This window comes from Vulpes lagopus, chromosome 10 (assembly GCF_018345385.1).
Source record: "Vulpes lagopus strain Blue_001 chromosome 10, ASM1834538v1, whole genome shotgun sequence".
NCBI classification, from domain to species: Eukaryota; Metazoa; Chordata; class Mammalia; order Carnivora; family Canidae; genus Vulpes; species Vulpes lagopus.
In genome coordinates this window covers 83,015,993-83,036,439 of record NC_054833.1, presented here as the reverse complement: position 1 = coordinate 83,036,439, position 20,447 = coordinate 83,015,993, and the positions used below count along the sequence as shown (strand labels likewise).

Genomic DNA, 20,447 nt, shown 5'->3' with positions numbered 1-20,447 from the left:
GAGTCTCCCATTTCTGCCTAACATGAGGCATCTCTAATAAGCGATCTCTGCTCAGAACTACTGGGTGAGTGCACATGTTGTCTGATCTGCATCCTATCTGAGGCCTCTCCAGTGTGAGAGAGCAAGCACAAAAATGGGGAGCAAAAGGGGGGGAGGGAGAAGCAGGGGGCTCAATCCCAGGACCCGGAGATCACGACCAGAGCGGAAGGCAGACATTTAACTGACTGAGCCTCCCAGGCACCCCTGCTTCCTCCCCCTTAACAAACATTACAGAAGACACCTCTGTACTTCTACCTCCATCTCAGGGGCCTATAGGAAACCTTGTAATGAATCACAAAGATTTTCTCTACAAGCTACTTATTACTTACAACCAAGTGGTCAGAGCTGATAGCACTCATGGTGTGGTAGGCTGCCATCAAGGCCTCCTAATACTATGCACTGACAAAGACACAATATACTTTTTGTAGTATTCTGCCAAAAATGTATGACCTGATTCTACTTTTTTTTTTTTTAAGGATCTTATTTATTCGTTTATGATAGACACAGAGAGGCAGAGACATAGGCAGAGGGAGAAGCAGGCTCCATGCAGGAAGCCCGATGTGGGACTCGATCCTGGACTCCAGGATCACGCCCTGGGCTGAAGGCAGACACTAAACCGCTGAGCCACACAGGTGTCCTGACCTGATTTTATTTGTAAGGAAATCTCAGACAAACTCAGACATTCTACAAAATAAATAACCTGTACTCGTTTTTCAAAAATATTTTATTTATTTATTTATGAGAGACACACACAGAGAGAGAGAGAGAGAGAGAGGCAGAGAAAGAGAGAGAGAGGCAGAGACAAGGCAGAGGGAGAAGCAGTCCCAATGCGGGACTCCAGGATCACGCCCTGGGCTGAAGGTGGCGCTAAACCGCTGAGCCACGGGAGCTGCCCCAAAAGATTGTTTTTTGTTTTTTAAAGATTTTATTTGTTCATGAGAGACACACACAGAGAGAGGCAGAAACACAGGCAGAGGGAGAAGCACTCTCCATGCAAGGAGCCTGATGTGGGACTCGATCCCAGGGCTCCAGGATCACGCCCTGGGCCGAAGGCAGACACTCAACTGCTGAGCCACCTAAGCATCCCAAAAAATTGTTTTTTAATCCAAGACTCGTAACAAAGCAGCAAGACAAGTGAGTACAGGTTATTTTATTTTATTTTTAAAGACTTTATTTATTTATTCATGGGAGAAACAGAGAGAAAGAGAGGCAGAGATACAAGCAGAGGGAGAAGCAAGCTCCACGCAGGGAGCCCGATGCGGGACTCGATCCCAGGGATCACGACCTGAGCTGACAGCAGGCGCCAACCGCTGAACCACCCAGGCGTCCCCGTTTTGGCCATTTTAGAGCGCACAAGTGGACGGCGTTCAGCATCCTTAAGGCGTCAAGCAGCCCTCCGCCGCACGCAGTGGCAGAACAGTCACCCCCGCCTGCAGCCCCGCCCCCACAGGGGCCCCCGAGCCCGCCGGCAGCCCGCCCCCCCCCGCGCCAGCTTCCGTCTGCGGACCTGCCTACTCCCGGCGTCTCGAACAAGTGGGACCATTAGTATTTACCTTCTCCCCCGTACCTACCGCGTCTGGCCCGCTACACACTCAAGACCGGGAGTCCCACTCCCGCCTCGAGCAAAGACTCGGGCTGTGAGTGGCGGGGGCGCCGGCACGCTCGCGGCACCCCGGAAATCCCCGTTGGGACTCTGACCCGGAAGCGCTCGGGCGCCGCCACCACTTCCTCTAGGGGCGGCACGGCGCGCGCGCGGCGGAGTGGAGACGCCGGCCCGCAGGCGCCATGGTCTTCCTCACCGCGCAGCTCTGGCTGCGGAGCCGCCTCACGGACCGCTACTGGCGGGTCCAGGAGGTGCTGCAGCACGCGCGGGTGAGTCGGCCGCGCACGCCCCGCACCCACCCCCGCGTGTCCTCCCGGCCCTGGCCGCGCTGAACCCCCTTTCCCGTTTCTTGACCCAGCACTTTCGAGGAAGGAAGAATCGGTGCTACAAGCTGGCGGTGAGAGCCGTGACCAGAGCGTTTGTGAAATGCACAAAAGCGCGGAGACTGAAGAAGAGGAACATGCGGACCGTAAGCGCGGACCCGGGGGCTGGGCTTCCCCTCCCCCTGTGCCGCTTGCTCCTGACCCTCTCCGCCCCCAACTCGGGATGGCGTCCCCATCCTCCGCACCACTGTCGCCTCCCACACCCGAACCCCCGGCAATTCCTGCCTGCCCCGCGCCTCGCACCCTGTGGAAGCCGACTCCAGGCCCACTGGACCTGAGACCGTCTCTGGCCACTTCCCCTCGCCCACTTGCTGTAGGTCCTCTCTTGGCTTCCCAGGTGCATCTGCGAGAAGCCTAGCCTGCTTCCTTACGTGTTCTTCGCACTTGGCGTTTCTTTTGCGTGCCCGGGTCACGCCCCACCGCCCTGTGGCGCATCTCCCTCATTGGGGTTGGGGTTAGGGAATTTAGCGTCCTTTCTGCAGCATCTTTGACTTGGTTGGTTGGTTATTGCTCCCCACCCCAAAGTAAGTTTTAGGTGCGATTTTCCGCTCTGCTGAATGCTGTAACCTCCGGCCTAGATCAGTAACAATTTATAAGTATTGGATGAACGAATAAGGGAGAGGGAGTAATTCTGACCCTTTAAAGTCACAAATGCCTCATTAACTGTTGATCAGGGTCACAGCATGATAAGCAATCCCTGTGCACGATGGTCTCGTGTGCAGGAGTGACCTCTACATCCCAGCTTTGTCATTTATGCCTTTCATTTATGCAGAATGGTAAAGGTGGTGCTACTTGCTGTGACCCTGCATGGATCTGGTCAGTCCAAATGTATGGGAAGACTTGTGAGCAGTGTCTGGTAACACACATGCATTTGCTGCTCACAGAGGAGTGAGGTCCCTGTACAGCAGCTGCCTCACCTAGGAACTTGTTAGCAAGTTCAGGGCCCACTACACCTACTGAGTCAGAAAGCCTGGAGGTGGGTTCTAGAAATCTGTTTAAATAAACCACTACATACAGTTCTCATGCACATTTAAAAATTGGAACCACCGAAGGAATAAAATGAACTTGAGTAAGATCTTAAGATTGACGGGATCCCTGGGTGGCGCAGCGGTTTGGCGCCAGCCTTTGGCCCGGGGCGCGATCCTGGAGACCCGGGATCAAATCCCACATTGGGCTCCCGGTGCATGGAGCCTGCTTCTCCCTCTGCCTGTGTCTCTGCCTCTCTCTCTCTGTGACTATCATAAATAAAGAAAAATAAAACTAAAAAAAGATCTTAAGATTGAGAATAGAATGGCTTAAGAATCCAATCCCTTATTTATATTTTAAAATTTTATTTTTTAAGTAATCTCTACAACCTGGAGATTCAGAGTTGCAGGCTCTACCATCTGAGCCAGTGAGGTGTCCCATAATCCAACCTGTTATTTAACAGACCAGATCTATTGGGAATATTCCACGTAATGGACTTACCTTTCTAGGTCGTGCTGCACCAAACCACTAGCCTTGATTTCTTGCAGTTTTCAGACCTTTGGCTGTGCCTGGAACTTACCCTGCTACCACTTGCCAGGAAGTTCTCTGTGATGCCTCCCCTCCCATCTCCTCCAGCCCTGTACCTCCTTCAAGACCGTTTTACCTCCAACTCCATGAAGCTTCCATCTCAAGTTTTTCATCCCCACCTGGTAGCACTGATCTTGGTGGCTGTTCTGATTCATTCACATGGATCCTTTCTGGATTGAGCTGCGTTTGACACAGAAGCTTTGGCTCACATTTGTATTCTCAGGATCCCAAAATGTGTGTTGAATTAATGCTTTACAGCATGTGATTTCCCTATTTATTTAGAAGGAAGCTGGCATTTGAATGAAGAACGTCAAATTCTGCTGACTATACTGCAGACCAGTGTGCCTAAATATAAATCACAGGCTTTTCTACTCCTTTTTTTTTTTTTTTTTAAAGATTTTATTTATTTATTCATGAGAGACAGAGAGGCAGAGGGAGAAGCAGGCTCCCAGAGAGGAGCCTGATGTGGGACTCCATCCCCGGTCTCCAGGATCACACCCTGGGTTGAAGGCAGGCGCTCAACCACTGAGCCGGCCCAGGCTTTTCTATTCCTATTCATTTTTGCAAAAAGAGTTGTTTGATTTTTAGTTGACTCAGGACGTTTGTTGGGAGGTGTGGACATAATGCACATGTGGTCCTTAAGCATCTCAATGTTCTATTTCAGCTCTGGATTAATCGAATCACAGCTGCCTCCCAGGAACATGGCCTGAAGTACCCGGCATTCATTGTCAATTTAATTAAGGTACGGTTGAGGATGTGGTCCTGTTGAATGTTGAAATCTATAGAAAGCAGCCTGACTGGGGTGCTCCAGTGCAATAGGCCATGGAGTGTTAGCTCCTGACATGTTCTCAAGGTGGAGTTCTGGCAGGTTCAAGGACTCATCACAGTTGCTTTGCCTTTGCTCTGCTGGTAGCAGAATTGGAAATATGGTAACTGGTACCAGGACATGAGCCACTGTGTTTTTCCATCAAGAGAAAAAGAGCAGAAAACTTGGACTTCACTTTAAAATGTAATTTGAGTTGTGCACTGAAAGATTTCTGATTAGGTAGCAGGTGAAGTTGAAACTCCTAGTCAAACAGCATGGGGACTTATGCTGGACAGGACAGATTAAGCATGTGTCACAAAATCTTGGTTAATTGTTCGATTTGGTGTTTATCCTAATCCCTCTCCTTTTGTGTACATTTTATTATTAAAGTTTTTATTTATTCATGAGAGGAGCAGAGACATAGGCAGAGGGAGAGGCAGGCTCCTTGCAGGGTGCCTAGTGTGAGACTTGATCCCTGGACCTCAGGATCATGCCCTGAGACTAAGGCAGATGCTCAACCAGGGAGCCACCCACGCATCCCTCTTGTTTTTTTCTTAAAAAGAGGAGTGGGGGGGTGGGGGGGAAGAAAAAAAAAAAAAAACAAAAAAAGGAGTGGGTGTTGTGTTTCTAGCTTGTACCACACCCTGTCTTTGGTTATTTGCAAGGATCCTCATGCGTAACATTGCCGTTTTACTGATGAAGACCCTAGGCCCAGAACAGACCTTGTGCAAGGCCCAGAACAGACCTTGTGCAAGGCCCAGGTAGTAGAGTAGGAGCCACCCCTGCATAGTTGGGGTTAACGTGCAGGGATCATCCTTTCTTTTGCTTTTTATGTTCATCAGTTTTTGGAAGTCACGTGCAGTTTTACTTGATAGGACTTCTGGTTTCATTTTCTTATGGGAATTGAGAAATACCTGCTTTTGTTCCTTAATCCTCTGCCTGTATCTCATATACTTTTCTGTGTCTCACTTCATTGTTTGTAGGAGAGTTGATTTCTTCTTCAAAGTTGACTTAAAGGGTTACCCCAGGCCAGCAATCAGTTGTATCTGGGTGATGGTAGATCATTGACCCCAAAAAAGTACCCCCCCCGCCCCGCCCCGCCCCAAACAAGTTTATTAGTTCCATGGCTGGCACCAGGACTGGAAGCCAATATTCTTGTTCATGTGTCATCACCTCTTGCAGGGATGCCTTCCTCTTCTCCTTGTTCATATTTATCCTCCAGCATGCTGCTTGAGCACAGTCTCCACACACTCTTCACCTCCCCAAAGAGATCATTTGTCCCATGAGGGAAGAGACTGCCCTGGAGGCGTGCATAGTATGCTCAGCAGAGATGCTTTTGGCTGACTCAACATAGGACAGCTGTATTCAGTCTTGTCGTTTTTTCAATAAAAACACATTTCTGATGCTGACACAGGCTCTGATTTTCTTCCCAGTGCCAGGTGGAGCTCAACAGGAAAGTACTTGCGGATCTAGCCATCTATGAACCAAAGACTTTTAAATCTTTGGCTGCTTTGGCCAAAAGGAGGCGACTGGAAGGATTTGCTGCTGCCCTAGGGGATGGCAAAGAGCCTGAAGGCATATTTTCCAGAGTAGTGCAGCATCACTGAGGGGGATTCCAACACTGCCTGCCCTTTGTAGCTGAATGTCTTAGGAAAATTGTTTTTCCCCCTGATAATCACAGTGGTTAACATAGGGGCTAAAAGTTATGTCACCATGTGTGTAAGTTTGGTCAGCAATTATATTAGTTTGCATTTTAGTGACAGGTGTAAGAGAAAGGCTCCTTCTTCCCTTACTGGGACAAATCTAGAAATCTTACACAGATGTGCAAATAAAGCTCGTGTGGTGTTCAGCGTTTTGAGTTGTGTTCTCTGGCATAAGTACACATACCTTGGGTGCCTTGTGGGGTAAGGGGAGACTGTTAGGGTGAGGGGTCAACTAAGAATGAGCTCCTGCAGGTGGGGAGATTTGTGCCAGATATCTGAACTCTAATGCTAGCTCCTCTCAGGGCTATGTGGGTAGCCTGTCCTTAGAACCCAAGCCTACCTGCCCCACTCTGGACCTCCCCTGGTCTCCACTTTCCAGCAAGGACCTTGTTGCTCGGCTCTTCAGTCACCCTGAGTTGAGTGCAAGTTTCAGTTTCTCTGCTTTTTCCCTCACTCCCCCGCCTAACTTTACATCACCTGTGGGGAGACCTGAACATAAGGGTTTTGGATCCCTTTCCCAGATACTCTACTTCAGTAAGTACAGAATCAAGCCTAGGAACAATTTCCCAACATCCTCACTCCCCTGATAGAGACCAACTTATAGCAACTGTAACTCTGCCCCACCCATACGTCTGGCATCTACCCCCTGCTCCGGGCCAGGTCCCTTCCATTACCCTCAGTTTCTCTCACTGTACTTTGTACTCCTTCTCAATATACTTTGAGCTCCTTCCAGCTTGAGTCTGTTCCTCTCTTGCCCAGCTCTGGTATCTACCTCTTGCTTCCTGCCACTGGTCTATAGTTGGTCCCATCATGTCCAGATAACTCTCATCAAAGCCATCTGGAACCAAAATCCAACACATAGTCAGCCCTTGACCTCCAAGGACCATGGACTTCCTCCCCTCCCTCTCCTTGCACTGTCTCCCTCTGCTCTGCCCTCTGCCCCCAGGAAAGTTCTTCAGGCCTACAGTAGCAGTTGTTGGCCTTTATCTGGCAATGTACACCTACCTACCCAAAATGAGTGCCCATCTTTCATCCACCACTCCTAATGCTCCCATGCTGGGTCCTCCATCCTTTATCAGCAGTCTTCTTGGAGTCACTCTGGGTTCCTATTGAGGACTCAAGACCACCTCCATACTCATGGAGAGCCAGTCAAAACCTGGCTACCTACTACTTGGTGACCTCTTGATTCTGTCTTTTCTTCCTCCTCCCTGCAGGCCAACATCTCTTCTGGCTCAGTTACTGTACTGGCCTAACAGGCTCCCCCTCCTGGGTCTTTTCACTGAGTCTAATGATGACCAGACCATTTGGAGGTGTGAGGTTGTCTTGTTCACTAGCTCTGCGCACAAGGTGCTCAGTGTACACCAATCATCAGTGAGTGGGTTTTGAATACACACCGGGGTGGAGGACACATAGTCCTTTGCTGTAGGGTACTGAACTCTGTGTGCAGTAAGCTGCTATGTAGGAGCTGCAGGAAAATGTAAACAACTGTGGGCTGCTCCCAGCAACCCCTCCCCCTCCAGCAACAAGACCCAAGTTTTCCTTCAGGTCAGCCTGGGTTCATGGCAGGGACAAGGAGAAACAAGCTGTTTCCTGACAAAAGAATGTTCCTCCTTTCCCCAACAGTGTGCTGCTCAGTCCACAGAGCGGGGCACCCTGGGATCAGGGGAGATGGGACCCTGTGACCGTGTTGCCCATGAAGATGAAGAGAGGGAGGCAGGCGCTGTATGAGTCACCAGGGGTGAAAGCCAGAGATGCCTCTGGGTTTGGGAGTTTGAGTTGGGTGCAGTAACTAGCATCTCCAAGCGTCTGGAGCTTCCCCACGGTAGGCTTTTACCCTGTCATCTCCTCTCCAGCGTACCCCACCCCCAGAAGTTCTTGCACTAGTCATGATGAAAGTCTGGGCTAGCTGTGCAGCAAGAGAACGAATCCCGCAGCTGCTGCCCTGGTACGGGACTGGCCGGTAGAAGCGATGAGGCATCAAGAGCGGCTCCCCACTGAGGAAGGACGTCCGAGCTCCCTTCCTGCCTGTCCGGAGCCACTCGTGCCTTAACCCAGGCTTCACAGAAACCTCGAACTCGACGTTTAATTATTCCTCCCTTGTCCCTGTGAACTCAGGGAGGACCGGGTAGGATGACCCCGCCAGCTGCCCGGGTGGATGCAGGTAAACCGCATCTCGTTGCTGCGGGCATGGGCTGGGGACAACTTACCCGCACGCCAACTCTTGCTCGCTCTCAGCCACCCCAGGGGGCCTCCAAGGCCTGCGATCCCCGCGGAAACAAAGCCGCCTCGCGCCCGCACGTGCCCTCACTGACCTGGAGCGGTTTCGGGCCCGGTCGCGGGGACCTACCCCCCGCCCCACCTCAGGGCAGGCCGGAACTGTGCGGTGAGAGCTCCCCCAGCTGCCGGCTCTCCGTGCAAAGGGTACGACGCCTCCCGGGTAGGCCCGAGCCTCAGGGAACCTGCGGCGGGTACCGGCAGTAGCGCTTCCGGGTCAGGCCGTGACCCGGGTCTTACACGGGCGCCGCGGGGCACCCTGGGTGACGAGCCCGCCCCCGCCCGCCCAGGACTACGGTGTCGACGTCCGCCGGAACGCTGATGGGTAGGTCGCGCAGCCAATCGCGGCGAGGTAGCGCCGGGCGGCCCGCAGGTCGAGCCAATGACGCGCGGAGGGGCGGGGCGGCCGTGGCCGTGGAGCGTCGCGAGGAGCCGCCCTGCCGGGAAGAAGCCCGAAGGGGAGTCGGCGGTACAAAATGGCGGCGGCGGCGACGGTCGCGGCTGGGGCTCCGGGGCCGGCGGCCCCCGCGGCAGCGGCCTGCACCCCGGGCTCGGGGAGCGCAGGTCCCGGGGCGCAGGGGATGCTGATCGGGGACCGGCTGTATTCCGGGGTGCTCATCACCTTGGAGAACTGCCTCCTGCCCGACGACAAGCTCCGCTTCACGCCGTCCATGTCTAGCGGCCTTGACACCGACACGGAGACCGACCTCCGCGTGGTGGGCTGCGAGCTCATCCAGGCGGCCGGCATCCTGCTCCGCCTGCCGCAGGTGAGGGCGCGGCCACGAGCCACGGGCCGAGGTAACCGCCGCGCCGGCGCTGTGGAGGCGGCCGGACCCTTTGTTGGCGGCGGGCGGCCGACGCCGTTCTCGGGAGATTGGGTGGGCGGCGGGGCCGCGGGGCCCCGGTGACTTGCCAGCGTGCGCGCCAGCGTCTCCGTTCGTCGCACGGAGCGAGAGGCTTCACCGCGAAGCTTTTACAAGCGACGGAACGTTTCTTTCCAGGTGGCCATGGCTACCGGGCAGGTGCTGTTCCAGCGGTTCTTCTACACCAAGTCTTTTGTGAAGCATTCCATGGAGGTAATGGCTCTGTCGTGTCGGGGAGGGGCAGCGGCGTGGTGGTGCGGGGTGGTGTGCTGTCCTTGAGTGCCTGCGCTCAGAGTGCTCTCGCCGCGGCGGCCCTTTATGCGAGGCCCTGCTCTGCGCCCGCCGCTCTCCTTGAGTCGTCGGAGGCCGGTATGATGGGAAGGGACACATCTATGTGTTGACATGCTTGCATTTCAGCACGTGTCAATGGCTTGTGTTCACCTGGCCTCCAAGATAGAGGAGGCCCCGAGACGGATACGGGATGTCATCAACGTGTTTCATCGCCTTCGGCATCTGAGAGAGAAAAAGTGAGTCTTTGTCAGAGCTGTTGTAAATATCGGTCGCCTTGTTCTGTGGTTAAGTTTCACTAACGTTTCTGAAACAAAACTAAGGGTTTGAGCTGTTAAACTTGTGTACAGGAGAGGCCTGCTGCCCAGGAGGTACCCCGCAGATGCTGTTCGATGAGTGAAGGAACCCCAGTAAAAAGGGCAGGGCACCCTGGGTACGGTTTTATGAACATTGGTCTCCCTGTTGCTCATGCCTGTCTCCGAATGTTCTAGAGCTGGATTCACAACTTCCACACCATTGACATTTTGGGCTGTATGATTCTTCATTGTGAGGACTGTTTTGTGCATTGTAGGGTGGTTAGCAGTACCCCGGTCTCTGAACTGGATGTTAACGGTTCATCTCTCAGTTGTGACAGCCAAAAATGTCTCCAGACTTGGCCCGGAGATAGCAAATTGCTCCTGGTTGAGAACCACTGTCTAGACAACCCAAACTTTATACTTCTCAAGCTCATGGAAGCCTTTTGGAAAATAGAGTCTTAGGCTGTTTAAATATCCTACGTTGTTGGTACTGTGGTTTTCCATTCACTTATAACAGATACATTTGTGTCTTGAGTCAGGTAAAGTGAGATTAGTACTTGTATGATGAGATCGTGAAATCTTATGCTCTGTGTTTGTTGCTTGTAAGGAAAAGTATTGAGAATGGATAATCAAGTTAGCTCTGGGGTTTGAGGAAGATTCTCTGGTTAAAGGAAACAAAGTGAACTAGCTACAGCTATATTATATTTCCAGTGGATTTTCACCATTTGGAGGTAATTGGGATTCGAAAGAAATTGTTTTATTTGACCCTTATGTAGACATGTGCTTTGTCTGTGTAGGAAACCTGTGCCTCTACTGTTGGATCAAGATTATGTTAATTTAAAGAATCAGATTATAAAAGCAGAAAGACGAGTTCTCAAAGAGCTGGGTTTCTGTGTCCACGTGAAGCACCCTCACAAGGTGGGTATGTGGCCCAGCTGCCACTTGAGCCCACCTGACTGCTCCCTTCTCACCAAGATTGAAAATTCTGAAGAGGATTAAATGTGTTCCTGACTTGGTTTTCCAGTTTATATCTAAAGTCTGAAAATTTCTTACTTGTTAATTGCCTTTATACTACCTGTTAATTTTATTAGTATGTTTTCAAGAGCTTTGGAAACGGAATCTTTTGAGTTTGAGCTTTCAAAAATAGTGATGAATTTGTAAAAATGAGATCTGTCAGTTTCTGTTTTTCTTTCTCAACAACTAATTTTCTAAAGTTGCTGTTTTCTTTAGTGGGGGAATTAGAAGGATTCTGAACCCTTATTTCTAAATTAACTAAAGCAGCTTTGCAGCACATGTCAGTTGAGGATGGCTCCTATATATAGTACCATGGGAACTTTTAATGTGACACACATAAATTTTTTTTTAAAGAGAAGATTGCAATTTGCGTCTTTGCTCTTATTATTTTTTTTTTTTAAGATTTTATTTATTTATTCTTGAGAGATAGAAGGAGAGACAGAGCCAGAGACACAGGCAGAGACAGAGCCAGAGACACAGGCAGAGGGAGAAGCAGGCTCCATGCACCGGGAGCCTGACGTGGGACTCGATCCCGGGTCTCCAGGATCGCGCCCTGGGCCAAAGGCAGGCGCCAAACCGCTGCGCCACCCAGGGATCCCCTCTTATTTGTTTTTTTATTGGTGAATTTCTTCATATTATTTTCTCTCTTGCTTGTTTGAGTTTCTGACATCAAATCAAATTCTTGATAAGTTACCATAGATTTTAGAGCTTTTTAAAAATTTGCTGAAGTATTTTTACACCATGTTTTGTGTAAGGTGGTGACTAGGGTACAGAGATGTTTAAGACAAGCTAATCTCACTGATGGAAACTATGTCGAAGATGAGAATGAGCATCTGCCTGTGATGGCCATGAAAAGTGCGGCTGCCTTTGCTGTGAGTGCAGCCTGGTCCTCACATGCTTTTGTGGTGCCTGGGTTGGAAAGCAGGTAGTGGGGCCTGTCAGCAAAACCTCCCCTCCAGCTGAGCTGTGCACCAGGCATATGACCAGGAGTCACCTCTGGGATCTAGCATGAGGCTCATATTTACTGCATGGACGCTCTCAAGATCTGAATTTTGGGTTCTCGAGGTTTTTGGTTATAACTACCTGACCTGTATCTTCCAGATAATCGTTATGTACCTTCAGGTGTTAGAGTGTGAGCGTAACCAGCACCTGGTCCAGACCTCATGGTGAGTTGACCTTCCTTGCTTGTTTTATGAGACCAGCAAGGGCAGTGCAGGAATATGTTGATTTGAGGCACTTGGGCAGTGGGTAGTCAGTCCCATGACTTGGTTGTGGGCTTGAGTTGTCTGAGTGCCCAGTGTTCCTGCAGTGTAAATTCTAACCAGCCTCCCAAAGTATCAGCCACTAGTATAACGGTAAGGTGGCCTATACCCTCCCCCGACCTTCCAGGAGAGCATTCACTGGGCTTCCCTTTGGGGACTGTTGACTTGGCATATCGGGATCTTTCCCATAGGTGCCAAGGTCGATGTAGTGAGTTTATTATCTTCTTTGAAGTTGCTTCTAACTGCTGCTTATTACAATCCTGTGGGAGAAAGAGGGTTAGGATAAAGTTTTTCTGGGGACCAATATTAACAATGCATATGTTAGAAATGAAGCCTAAAGTAATAGTGCTGGGTACTTTGTGAATTTTTTCCCACGGAGTTAAGTCTGTAAGGGTCATATTTTTGCTGCCTGAATTGTCTGGTGCTATGCCATATCTAATAGAGAACCTATTTTGACTTTTCTTTTCTGTACTCTTTCAATCAAAGGGTAGCCTCTGAGGGTAAGTGACTAAGACTTCTCCTCTACTGTCCAAGCGCTTTGGTGCAGGGACAGCGGCCGTCCTCAGCCAATCCAGTGCAGGCTCTCCACCGAAGGCTGGCTCTAGATGGTGGTATGCGCACGATAGTATAGTGCTGGCCGACTGCTGCTGTGGTTCTCTGACGGTTGTGCTTCTTGTTAATCCTCTGTCGTGCTTTGGTAATTGTATTGATTAGAGTTAACTGTCTTGACTTGAAATTTGTCCCTTTAAAACTGCTGTACCTGTGCAATAAAGATGCAGTACCTTTCTCTTAAAAAAATTTCTATGGAAAGCTGTAAGAATTGGCTGATGGGAATTCAGACTTCAGTGTGGGATTATGGCATTATTCCTGGAAGTCTTAAAGTTGCTCTTTTCAGCAGCTAAGTGTTGATATATTCTAGTAAAAGGTGTGCATCTTTAAATTATTTCATGGACACTTTTTATATTGTAACTTAGATAAGCAATAAGTTTAAATATACATCTCAAGGAATTCATTTGTTTTGTTTTTAGGATTTAAAAGTTAATAGATTAATGTTATTACTATTTGAGTATTGAATATTAGAACCAAAAAAGTTACTGATGCTTATGTTTATGAAGTGTTTGAACTATTCACTTGCAATGCTCTGAGACCTACGGCCTTGGTGCCATTATGTAGGTTTTTTTCCTTGATTATCTCTTGATGCCTGGAGCAAGAACTTCCAGAGCCAGGTGCCCTTAGCTGACATATGTTGAATATATCATTGAGAAGTCTGAATGGGTTTGTGTATCACCTTCTCCAGGGTTTAGGGCAAAGTTACCAGGGTTGGGGTGGGGGTTTATCAAATCACACAGCTGACTTGGCTACCCTGTGGGTGTGGCCTGACTGTAAGGGTTGCCATAGTGGGGTATGTTAGGAGCAACAAATATATGATCTGTTTGACTGTTTTCTCATGGAATTAATGTGTTGTTTTTGCAATAATGATGAAATTAATATGAGATCTGATTTTGGTCTGTTAAATCTTAGACATATATTTAAAGGAAAATGTTGAAAACGTAGCCAATTTTAAAATCCTTAAGCTTTTAAAACATGCAAATGTTTTGTATTTTTATATCTTCTAAAGTAATGTTTTAAATGTATTGATTATGATGAAACTTGTAGTGTTTTATTGCTTTTGTCTGATTTTATGAATGTTCATTTTAAGACTCGTTATTGAAATGGGACAATTTGGAAACCGTTCTTTGATAAACCTGAGAAGAGGACTTCCCTTTGGGCATTGAGCCTTCCTCTGCATGATGTCCCCATGCGCCCGAGGGTGTTTTCCCTTTCCAAGTGGACTCATGGAAGGAGAAGGGCCAAGCCCTGAGCGCCTCTTCAAGGAAAAGAGATGCAAGAGGACGGCTTGTCTCAGAAGAGCCCTCGCAGGCTGCCTGCTCAGCCCATTCATTTGAGTTTGCATGTTTCTCTGCACTATGGATTTTGAGCATTTAGATTTTCATCAAGTACATTTCAACCACTACAGTAGACATTTTCTCTCTGAGGCATTGTGCTTTGCACGAGAACAGCCAGAAGTTGAGGGAAAAGTAAAGTTAAAGTCGGTTCTCTTTCATAGCAACATGTGTTGTCTGACATTCAGCCAGCTTTTTAGATTTTTTTTCCAGTAAATTCCCTGTTTTCCTGTCCTGTATTCGCAAAAAGCAGTTAGAATGTCTCTCCAGGAATCCTGAGCCTCACAGGACTGTGTAGCTCTAAGCCTAGGAGTAGACTGCATAGAGTAGTGATCTTATCTAGATGACGCGTACGGGTATCCTGGGGGTGCCCGGGGCGTTGCAGTCTTTCCTGCATTTGGTTTTCAGGAATTACATGAATGACAGCCTACGCACAGATGTGTTCGTGAGGTTCCAGCCTGAGAGCATTGCCTGTGCTTGCATTTATCTTGCTGCCCGGACACTGGAGGTCAGTGTTGTGCCACCACAGGGGATCCTGGTCTGATTCTTTCTCCAGCCTTCAGTAAACTTCTATGTAGTGTTCTTCAGATTATGTGCATCAATGCCAATAAAAAGCCTGTTTCTGGGTGACCAGAAAGGCTTGTTTTTTATTGCCCGAAGAATCTTCGTGGCCATGAAAAAAAGTATTAAAGTGATGATATTTGTGTTTACAGATCCCTTTGCCCAATCGTCCCCATTGGTTTCTTTTGTTTGGAGCAACTGAAGAAGAAATTCAAGAAATCTGCTTAAAAATCCTTCAGCTTTATACTCGGAAAAAGGTTCTATGTTTTTTCATGTAACATGCATTTGTGTTACCTAGAAGTACCTGGTTCTGAATCTTTTTGGATTTTGACTCCCACAGGTTGATCTGACACACCTTGAAAGTGAAGTAGAGAAGAGAAGGCATGCCATTGAAGAGGCCAAGGCACAAGCTAGAGGCCTGCTGCCTGCTGGCACCCAGGCTCTGGACAATGCTTCAGGGTTCTCACCTGCCCCCAAGCTCGGTGAGCATGAGTGTAAGGATGTGGGGCCCTCCTTTCCTCCAGATTTCTCTTGGAATTGTGTGTCTGCTAGCCTGAGCACTCGGCAGGAACCATGGTCCCCAGCAGACATTTGTTGATCTGTGAAGTGAGGGGGTGCTCCTAAAGTTTTCGTTTTTATATTTTATTTTCAAGACTTAATTGATTTGAGAGTATGAGAGCATGTGCCGTGAGGGGTGGCAGAGGGAGAGGGAGAGGCAGGCTCCCCAATGAGCAGGGAGCCTGACGTGGGGATTGATCCCAGGACCCTAGGATCATGACCAATTCGAAGGCAGATGCTTAACTGACTGAGCCACCTAGGCAGGAGCCCCAGGATTTTACTTTTAAGTAATCTTTACACCCAGTGTCAAGCTTGAACTTAAAAGCCTGAGATCAAGAATTGCATGCACCCCAACTGAGCCAGCCAGGCATACCTTATTTTTATATTTTCATTAGCAAGGGACATGGACAGGTTTTCCAAAATTTTTTTTTTAATCCAGCCCACCTAATTAGCTTATTTTCTGATGAAAATTTTATAAATCTGGGGTAGTAGATTATTTTGTTGGGTTGTAGCATGTCCCCAGTCCCTGAGAGAAAGCAAGGGAGACAGGTGGCTTATCTGTGTCTGTCTTTTGGGTGCATGGTTAGGTTCTGAGTCCCAGGCCAGGACCAGGGAGTCTCCTTACATCCCATATTAGTGGTGGTGTCTTGCTGTGCTAATATGTTTTCTATCACAACAGGTACCTGATGGTCAGGTTTTAAACTTTCTGTATTTGGTCTAGCAGAATCCCCCAAAGAAGGGAAAGGAAACAAAGCTTCCCCGCTCTCTGTGAGAAACGCCAAGAGGAAAACGGATGGCGTGAAGAAGATCAAGGCTGACAGCCCAGTAAATGGGTGAGTACCCATGCATCCCAAGCAGGCCTTCAGGGTGGGCTACAGAGACTTCAAGCCTGTAACTGCTCCCACTGTGTTCTCAGCTTGCCAAAGGGGCGAGGGAGTCGAAGTCGGAGCGGCAGTCGTGAGCAGAGCTACTCAAGGTCCCCATCACGATCTGCTTCTCCTAAGAGGAGGTATGTGCTTGCTGCCCAGGGCTCCCCTGGTGGGGGGGCGGGGCTGCACCTGGCAAGGGGGTGTTTTCCCCAGGGTGGCTGGTGATGTGGCTGCCTGAGGTGGTTGGGGTGAATGGTCACCTACTTGGTGGTGCTTGTCCTTCCTCACAGAAAAAGTGACAGTGGCTCCACGTCTGGCGGGTCCAAGTCTCAGAGCCGCTCACGGAGCAGGAGTGACTCCCCGCCGAGACAGGCACACAGAGGTGCTCCGTACAAGGGCTCCAAGGTGAGGAGCTACCGGAAGTCTAAGGACTGCAAGTACCCCACCCAGAAACCACACAAATCCCGGAGCCGGAGCTCCTCTCGCTCTCGAAGCCGCTCACGGGAGCGGGCAGATAATTCTGGGAAATATAAGAAAAAAAGTCATTACTATAGAGATCAGCGAAGGGAGCGTTCTCGGTCTTACGAGCGAACAGGTCATCGCTACGAGCGGGATCACCCTGGTCACAGCAGGCATCGGAGGTGAGGTGCTGGGCTCCCAGAGCGCTGCCCTCTGATCCTTGGTGTGCACACCAGGCAGGGCATGACTACCTTGTGGTGTGTGACTCTTTTTGGAAATGGCTGTTAACTCTGGACCTCGTGATGATTTTGGAGATGGAATCAAGAGGCCGGCGAGGTGCCCTTTAGGCCGGCCTGGGCACGGTACACACCGGTGCCAGCACAGGGCCCACCTCAGCAGCCAGCCCTGTGGCAGCTGGATGTGGAAGCGGACACGTACATCCTAGTGGTGTGGCTTGGTGCTAATGACAGGCTGTGTCTTTATTCCCATACCAATACTCAATTACGTTAAACCAAGAAAATGACTTAGAACCTTTGCCTATATTAGGTTGTACTTCTGTACATATTTTGCAGTGTTTCACGATGAGAAAATGGCCTTAATAGCCCCTTATTCTCTATCCGCCCTGTAAATAAACATGTGTTTAATACAAGTTAAAGCTATATATGAAAACTCAGAACTTGAATTCTGTCAGCTTAAAACTTGTGTAGAGAATTCTGATTTTTAAAATGTGAAGGTATTTAGATCTGTGTTGAAAGTCGTATATTTTTATCTGTGCGATGCTGTGTGCAGGCCACCAGCTCCCAAATAGAGGTTTCCTATATATGCATTTTACGTGATTAAATAAACAATTCTCTCTACTCAGGACATTCGGAAGGTTCAGAAATGTGTGGTTTGTTCTGCTTGCTCGTTCCTGTGCACGGCCTGTAGTCCTGGCTCTCTCCCACCGAGGCTAGTGATGAGCTTGAGCCATGTCTGCTGCCCGACAAACGCCACTTTCTGGGCCCTCACGGAGGGAGGGTCGGGGAAGGACAAAATGGTCCTGCAATCCTCTTGGTACTGAGGGACAGCAAGTGTGGGTCGGGTAGGTGGCGGCTGGGAGGGCAGCTGGGGCGTCGGCCCCAGGAAAGGCGAGGGCGGTGGGTTCAGGGGGCTCACTCGTTCCGGTGACCCGCCGGTAAAATGCCCGGAGGGAGGGAGGGTGGAGGCCTTGCTGCTTGGGAATGCGAGCGACACCTCCTGGGAGGTCGGGGCGCCCGCAGTTAAGTCCCTGGGGCGGAGGTCCACCGTCCACGCCGACCTTAGCGAGACCGCCGGCGGGGTACACGCTGGGGAGCAACACCCGGGCTGCCTGCGGTCTTTGGGTGTCCTCCCGCTGGCACAGGAGAGGAGCTCTCGGCCTTCAAAAGCGCCGTGTTCTCCATGCACCCCTGGCGCCTCCCGCGGGACTCCTTGACCCTGGATAAGGGATCTAGGCCGTTCGCTCACCAGCCGCTGCCGGTTCCCCGAGAACTCTTTCCGTCGCTGGGCCGACGCCACGTCCGCCCGCCTCGGATTGGTCGGTCGTGATGCGAGGCTTTACTGCACAGGCGCACAGGGCATCTCTTCGTCTTATGGGAAATGTAGTTTCCTCGCCGCCATAAGGGAGAGGCTGAGCCTGCGAGCTACGGGCGGGGCGGGCCGCCCCTCTGGCCGGAAACCGCCGCTATCTGGGCCCGGCTGGACCTGCACCGCCGCGGAGTCGGACGCCGTGAGGGCGCCAGGGGGCGCTGGGAGGAGGGGGTCGCACGCGAGGCCCGGGGCCGGTTTGGGGAAGGACCGGAAGTGCCTGAGTCGGCGCCGGAGTGGTCAGTGTCAGGTGCCCGGGCTAGGTGTGGGTAGGGTCTGCGGGAGACCGCAGGTGCGGGGCCGCTCGAGTGAGGCTGGGCTAGGACGGGGACCGCCGCCTCGGGGCCTGCAAGCCCTGACGGCCGTGCGCCCACGGCGGGTCCCTGGGCGGGCGCCGAGGCTCGTGGGGGTCGGCTGCGGAGGCTCCAGGTGCAGTCAGAACCGCGGCGGGACAGGGTGATGGGGGTGTCGGGCAGGAACCCGGCCGCCCCGCGTAACCCCCCGCTCACCTGCATTGCCTATATTGCAGCCCCTGGAGCGCCTGGGGTCCCCACAACCACGGACTATGCTCCTGGTGCGCCTGACCCCGCTGCTGAGGGCTGTTCCTCGGACAGGTAAGGGACCCCGGGGTGTAGAGGCACCCTGCTTTAGGAATGTGGAGCGAGGAGTCCCTGTTCCCCCTTCCCCCGCCTTCAACCTGCCCGTGCGTCCCACTGGAGGCGGGTCAGCCAACAACCAAGTAGCAAAAAGGGAAGGCCTGGGCTTGAGAACGGCAACGTGAGTTCCTGCAGGGAACAACGTGCGGGGCATCCCCGTCCGTGTGGACAGCGCTGCTCCCCAGCCGCGGTGGCTGGGCTCAGCCCTTGCATCGCTGCTTGGGTGGTAACTGTGCCTTTCCCTGTTCTGCAGGTTGCAGTCGGCCCTGGCCGGCCTCAGGGCTGCTGGGCAGGCGAGCCTGCAGGCCCTACTACAGCACACAGCCAGCCCGCCCAAGTGGAGTTGCCTCCATCCCTGGGAAGAGGTTCCAGCTGGAGCTTGAGGAGATGCTGGTCCCTAGGAAGATGTCCATCAGCCCCCTGGAGAGCTGGCTGAGCGCCCACTACCTCCTACCCAGACTAGAGGCCAGGGCCTCGGGGACCCTGGCTCCATCCCAACTCTATGAGTGTCCGCCTAGCCAGGTGGGCCAGGGGGCTGAGCAGGGGATGGAGGAGGTCTGGGATGCTCCCCAGATGCAGTGCAAAAATGTGCTGAAGATTCGCCGGCGAAAGATGAACCATCACAAGTACCGTAAGCTGGTCAAGAGGACCCGGTTCCTGCGGCGGAAGGTCCGAGAAGGACGCCTAAGACGGAAGCAGGTAAGCGCGAGCCTTTCAACCTGGGATGGAAATGTGTGACTGTGCTACAGACAGACCAGTCCATTGTCCCTTCCTGTGCCTGCAGATCAAGTTCGAGAGAGACCTGAGGCGTATCTGGCTGAAGGCAGGCCTGAAGGAAGCCCCTGCAGGTTGGCAGACCCCCAAGATCTACCTGAAGGGCAAATGAATTTAGTGCTCCTCTCCCCTGACCTATTTACTGCTGGCAACCCACTGTAATAAATGTTCTGCAACTCCTCTGTCCCTGACTGTCCTGTATCCCCTGCTGCCTAAGTGTCACCTGTCTTGGGATGGATGCTGGTGCCAACCTCCAGTTTCCTAGGAGACACAAGAGCCCCAGGATGTAGATAGGGATCCCTTCCGTGAGAAGACTCTTATTCTGGAGCTGAGCCCACAGGAGTGACAGGCTCCTCATTCACTAATATGATGTCAGAACAGCTGTAGACAGAGGCCCAGGCCCACTCTCATGTACTGTCTTCTACAGGGGGAGTCAGACTCTTAAGCCTCTGATGGCAGAAGCACCAGGGGACAGTGCTGGGGGCCTAGGGGGCCAGACTATGAGAGGGAACAGGGAGGGGGGCGGCTGTGCCCCACAGACCCAGACCTCAGATGGCTGCCTGAGATGTCCTGCTCAGTGAGGACTGGGGACCACTGGTCTCCTTTGGGTTCCTTGGCCTTTGCCCCCTCATGGGACCCTGGCTGAGGGCTGATAGGAAAGGATGGCTGGGAGGGTGTCCTCTGGCAGGTTCAGGGTTGGGGGTGCTGAGAAACGAATGCTGTTTGTGGAATTGGAGGAGCCCTGGAGCATCCGTGTGGACCAGTGGATCTCCACATCCAGGCTTGGTGAGGGTGGGCTGCAAGCAGGGGAGCTTGGTCAGAGCCATGAACATGGTAGAGGCTGTTCTCCAGCCTCTGCCCTGCTTCCTGGTGGCAGAGTTAAAGGATAGGTCTGAGTCATCCCATAGAGACTTGATGCTGGTACCTTCCCTGGATCC

General features: G+C 51.4%; 3 protein-coding genes across 8 annotated transcripts; all 3 read left to right on the top strand.

The window, feature by feature from the left end:
• Positions 1-1,752: 1,752 nt before the first annotated feature.
• MRPL20 (mitochondrial ribosomal protein L20) lies at positions 1,753-6,233 on the top strand. Its single transcript, XM_041771445.1, has 4 exons — positions 1,753-1,911; positions 2,001-2,111; positions 4,244-4,321; positions 5,818-6,233. Exons 1-4 carry the CDS (start codon positions 1,825-1,827, stop codon positions 5,989-5,991), a joined length of 450 nt encoding a protein of 149 aa, XP_041627379.1. The 5' UTR covers positions 1,753-1,824; the 3' UTR covers positions 5,992-6,233.
• A 2,542-nt stretch (positions 6,234-8,775) lies between these two features.
• Positions 8,776-17,338, top strand: CCNL2 (cyclin L2). 3 transcript variants are annotated; one of them, XM_041771441.1, is made up of 11 exons: positions 8,776-9,128; positions 9,363-9,437; positions 9,642-9,751; positions 10,606-10,726; positions 11,924-11,988; positions 14,436-14,535; positions 14,741-14,845; positions 14,929-15,070; positions 15,868-15,979; positions 16,063-16,155; positions 16,306-17,338. In XM_041771441.1, exons 1-11 carry the CDS (start codon positions 8,838-8,840, stop codon positions 16,658-16,660), a joined length of 1,569 nt encoding a protein of 522 aa, XP_041627375.1. In that variant the 5' UTR covers positions 8,776-8,837; the 3' UTR covers positions 16,661-17,338. The 3 variants fall into 3 exon arrangements, with proteins under 3 accessions (XP_041627375.1, XP_041627376.1, XP_041627378.1); XM_041771442.1 differs by having other exon boundaries at positions 8,781-9,128; positions 15,871-15,979; XM_041771444.1 differs by lacking the exons at positions 14,436-14,535; positions 14,741-14,845; positions 14,929-15,070; ... (1 more) ...; positions 16,063-16,155; positions 16,306-17,338 and adding an exon at positions 12,571-13,027 and having other exon boundaries at positions 8,783-9,128.
• A 796-nt stretch (positions 17,339-18,134) lies between these two features.
• Positions 18,135-19,688, top strand: AURKAIP1 (aurora kinase A interacting protein 1). 4 transcript variants are annotated; one of them, XM_041771391.1, is made up of 4 exons: positions 18,135-18,329; positions 18,609-18,693; positions 18,989-19,434; positions 19,520-19,688. In XM_041771391.1, exons 2-4 carry the CDS (start codon positions 18,645-18,647, stop codon positions 19,619-19,621), a joined length of 597 nt encoding a protein of 198 aa, XP_041627325.1. In that variant the 5' UTR covers positions 18,135-18,329; positions 18,609-18,644; the 3' UTR covers positions 19,622-19,688. The 4 variants fall into 4 exon arrangements, with proteins under 4 accessions (XP_041627325.1, XP_041627322.1, XP_041627326.1 ...); XM_041771388.1 differs by having other exon boundaries at positions 18,136-18,318; XM_041771392.1 differs by lacking the exon at positions 18,135-18,329 and adding an exon at positions 18,331-18,371.
• Positions 19,689-20,447: the final 759 nt, after the last annotated feature.

Coding starts and splice junctions, on each gene's coding strand:
- MRPL20 (XM_041771445.1), top strand. CDS start 1,825: ATGGTCTTCCTCACCGCGCAGCTCTGGCTGCGGAGCCGCCTCACGGAC. Junction 2,112..4,243: donor AGAAGAGGAACATGCGGACC/GTAAGCGCGGAC, acceptor GTTCTATTTCAG/CTCTGGATTAATCGAATCAC. Junction 4,322..5,817: donor TCATTGTCAATTTAATTAAG/GTACGGTTGAGG, acceptor TTTTCTTCCCAG/TGCCAGGTGGAGCTCAACAG.
- CCNL2 (XM_041771441.1), top strand. CDS start 8,838: ATGGCGGCGGCGGCGACGGTCGCGGCTGGGGCTCCGGGGCCGGCGGCC. Junction 10,727..11,923: donor ACGTGAAGCACCCTCACAAG/GTGGGTATGTGG, acceptor TGTATCTTCCAG/ATAATCGTTATGTACCTTCA. Junction 15,071..15,867: donor CTCACCTGCCCCCAAGCTCG/GTGAGCATGAGT, acceptor TATTTGGTCTAG/CAGAATCCCCCAAAGAAGGG.
- AURKAIP1 (XM_041771391.1), top strand. CDS start 18,645: ATGCTCCTGGTGCGCCTGACCCCGCTGCTGAGGGCTGTTCCTCGGACA. Junction 18,694..18,988: donor GAGGGCTGTTCCTCGGACAG/GTAAGGGACCCC, acceptor CCTGTTCTGCAG/GTTGCAGTCGGCCCTGGCCG. Junction 19,435..19,519: donor GACGCCTAAGACGGAAGCAG/GTAAGCGCGAGC, acceptor CTGTGCCTGCAG/ATCAAGTTCGAGAGAGACCT.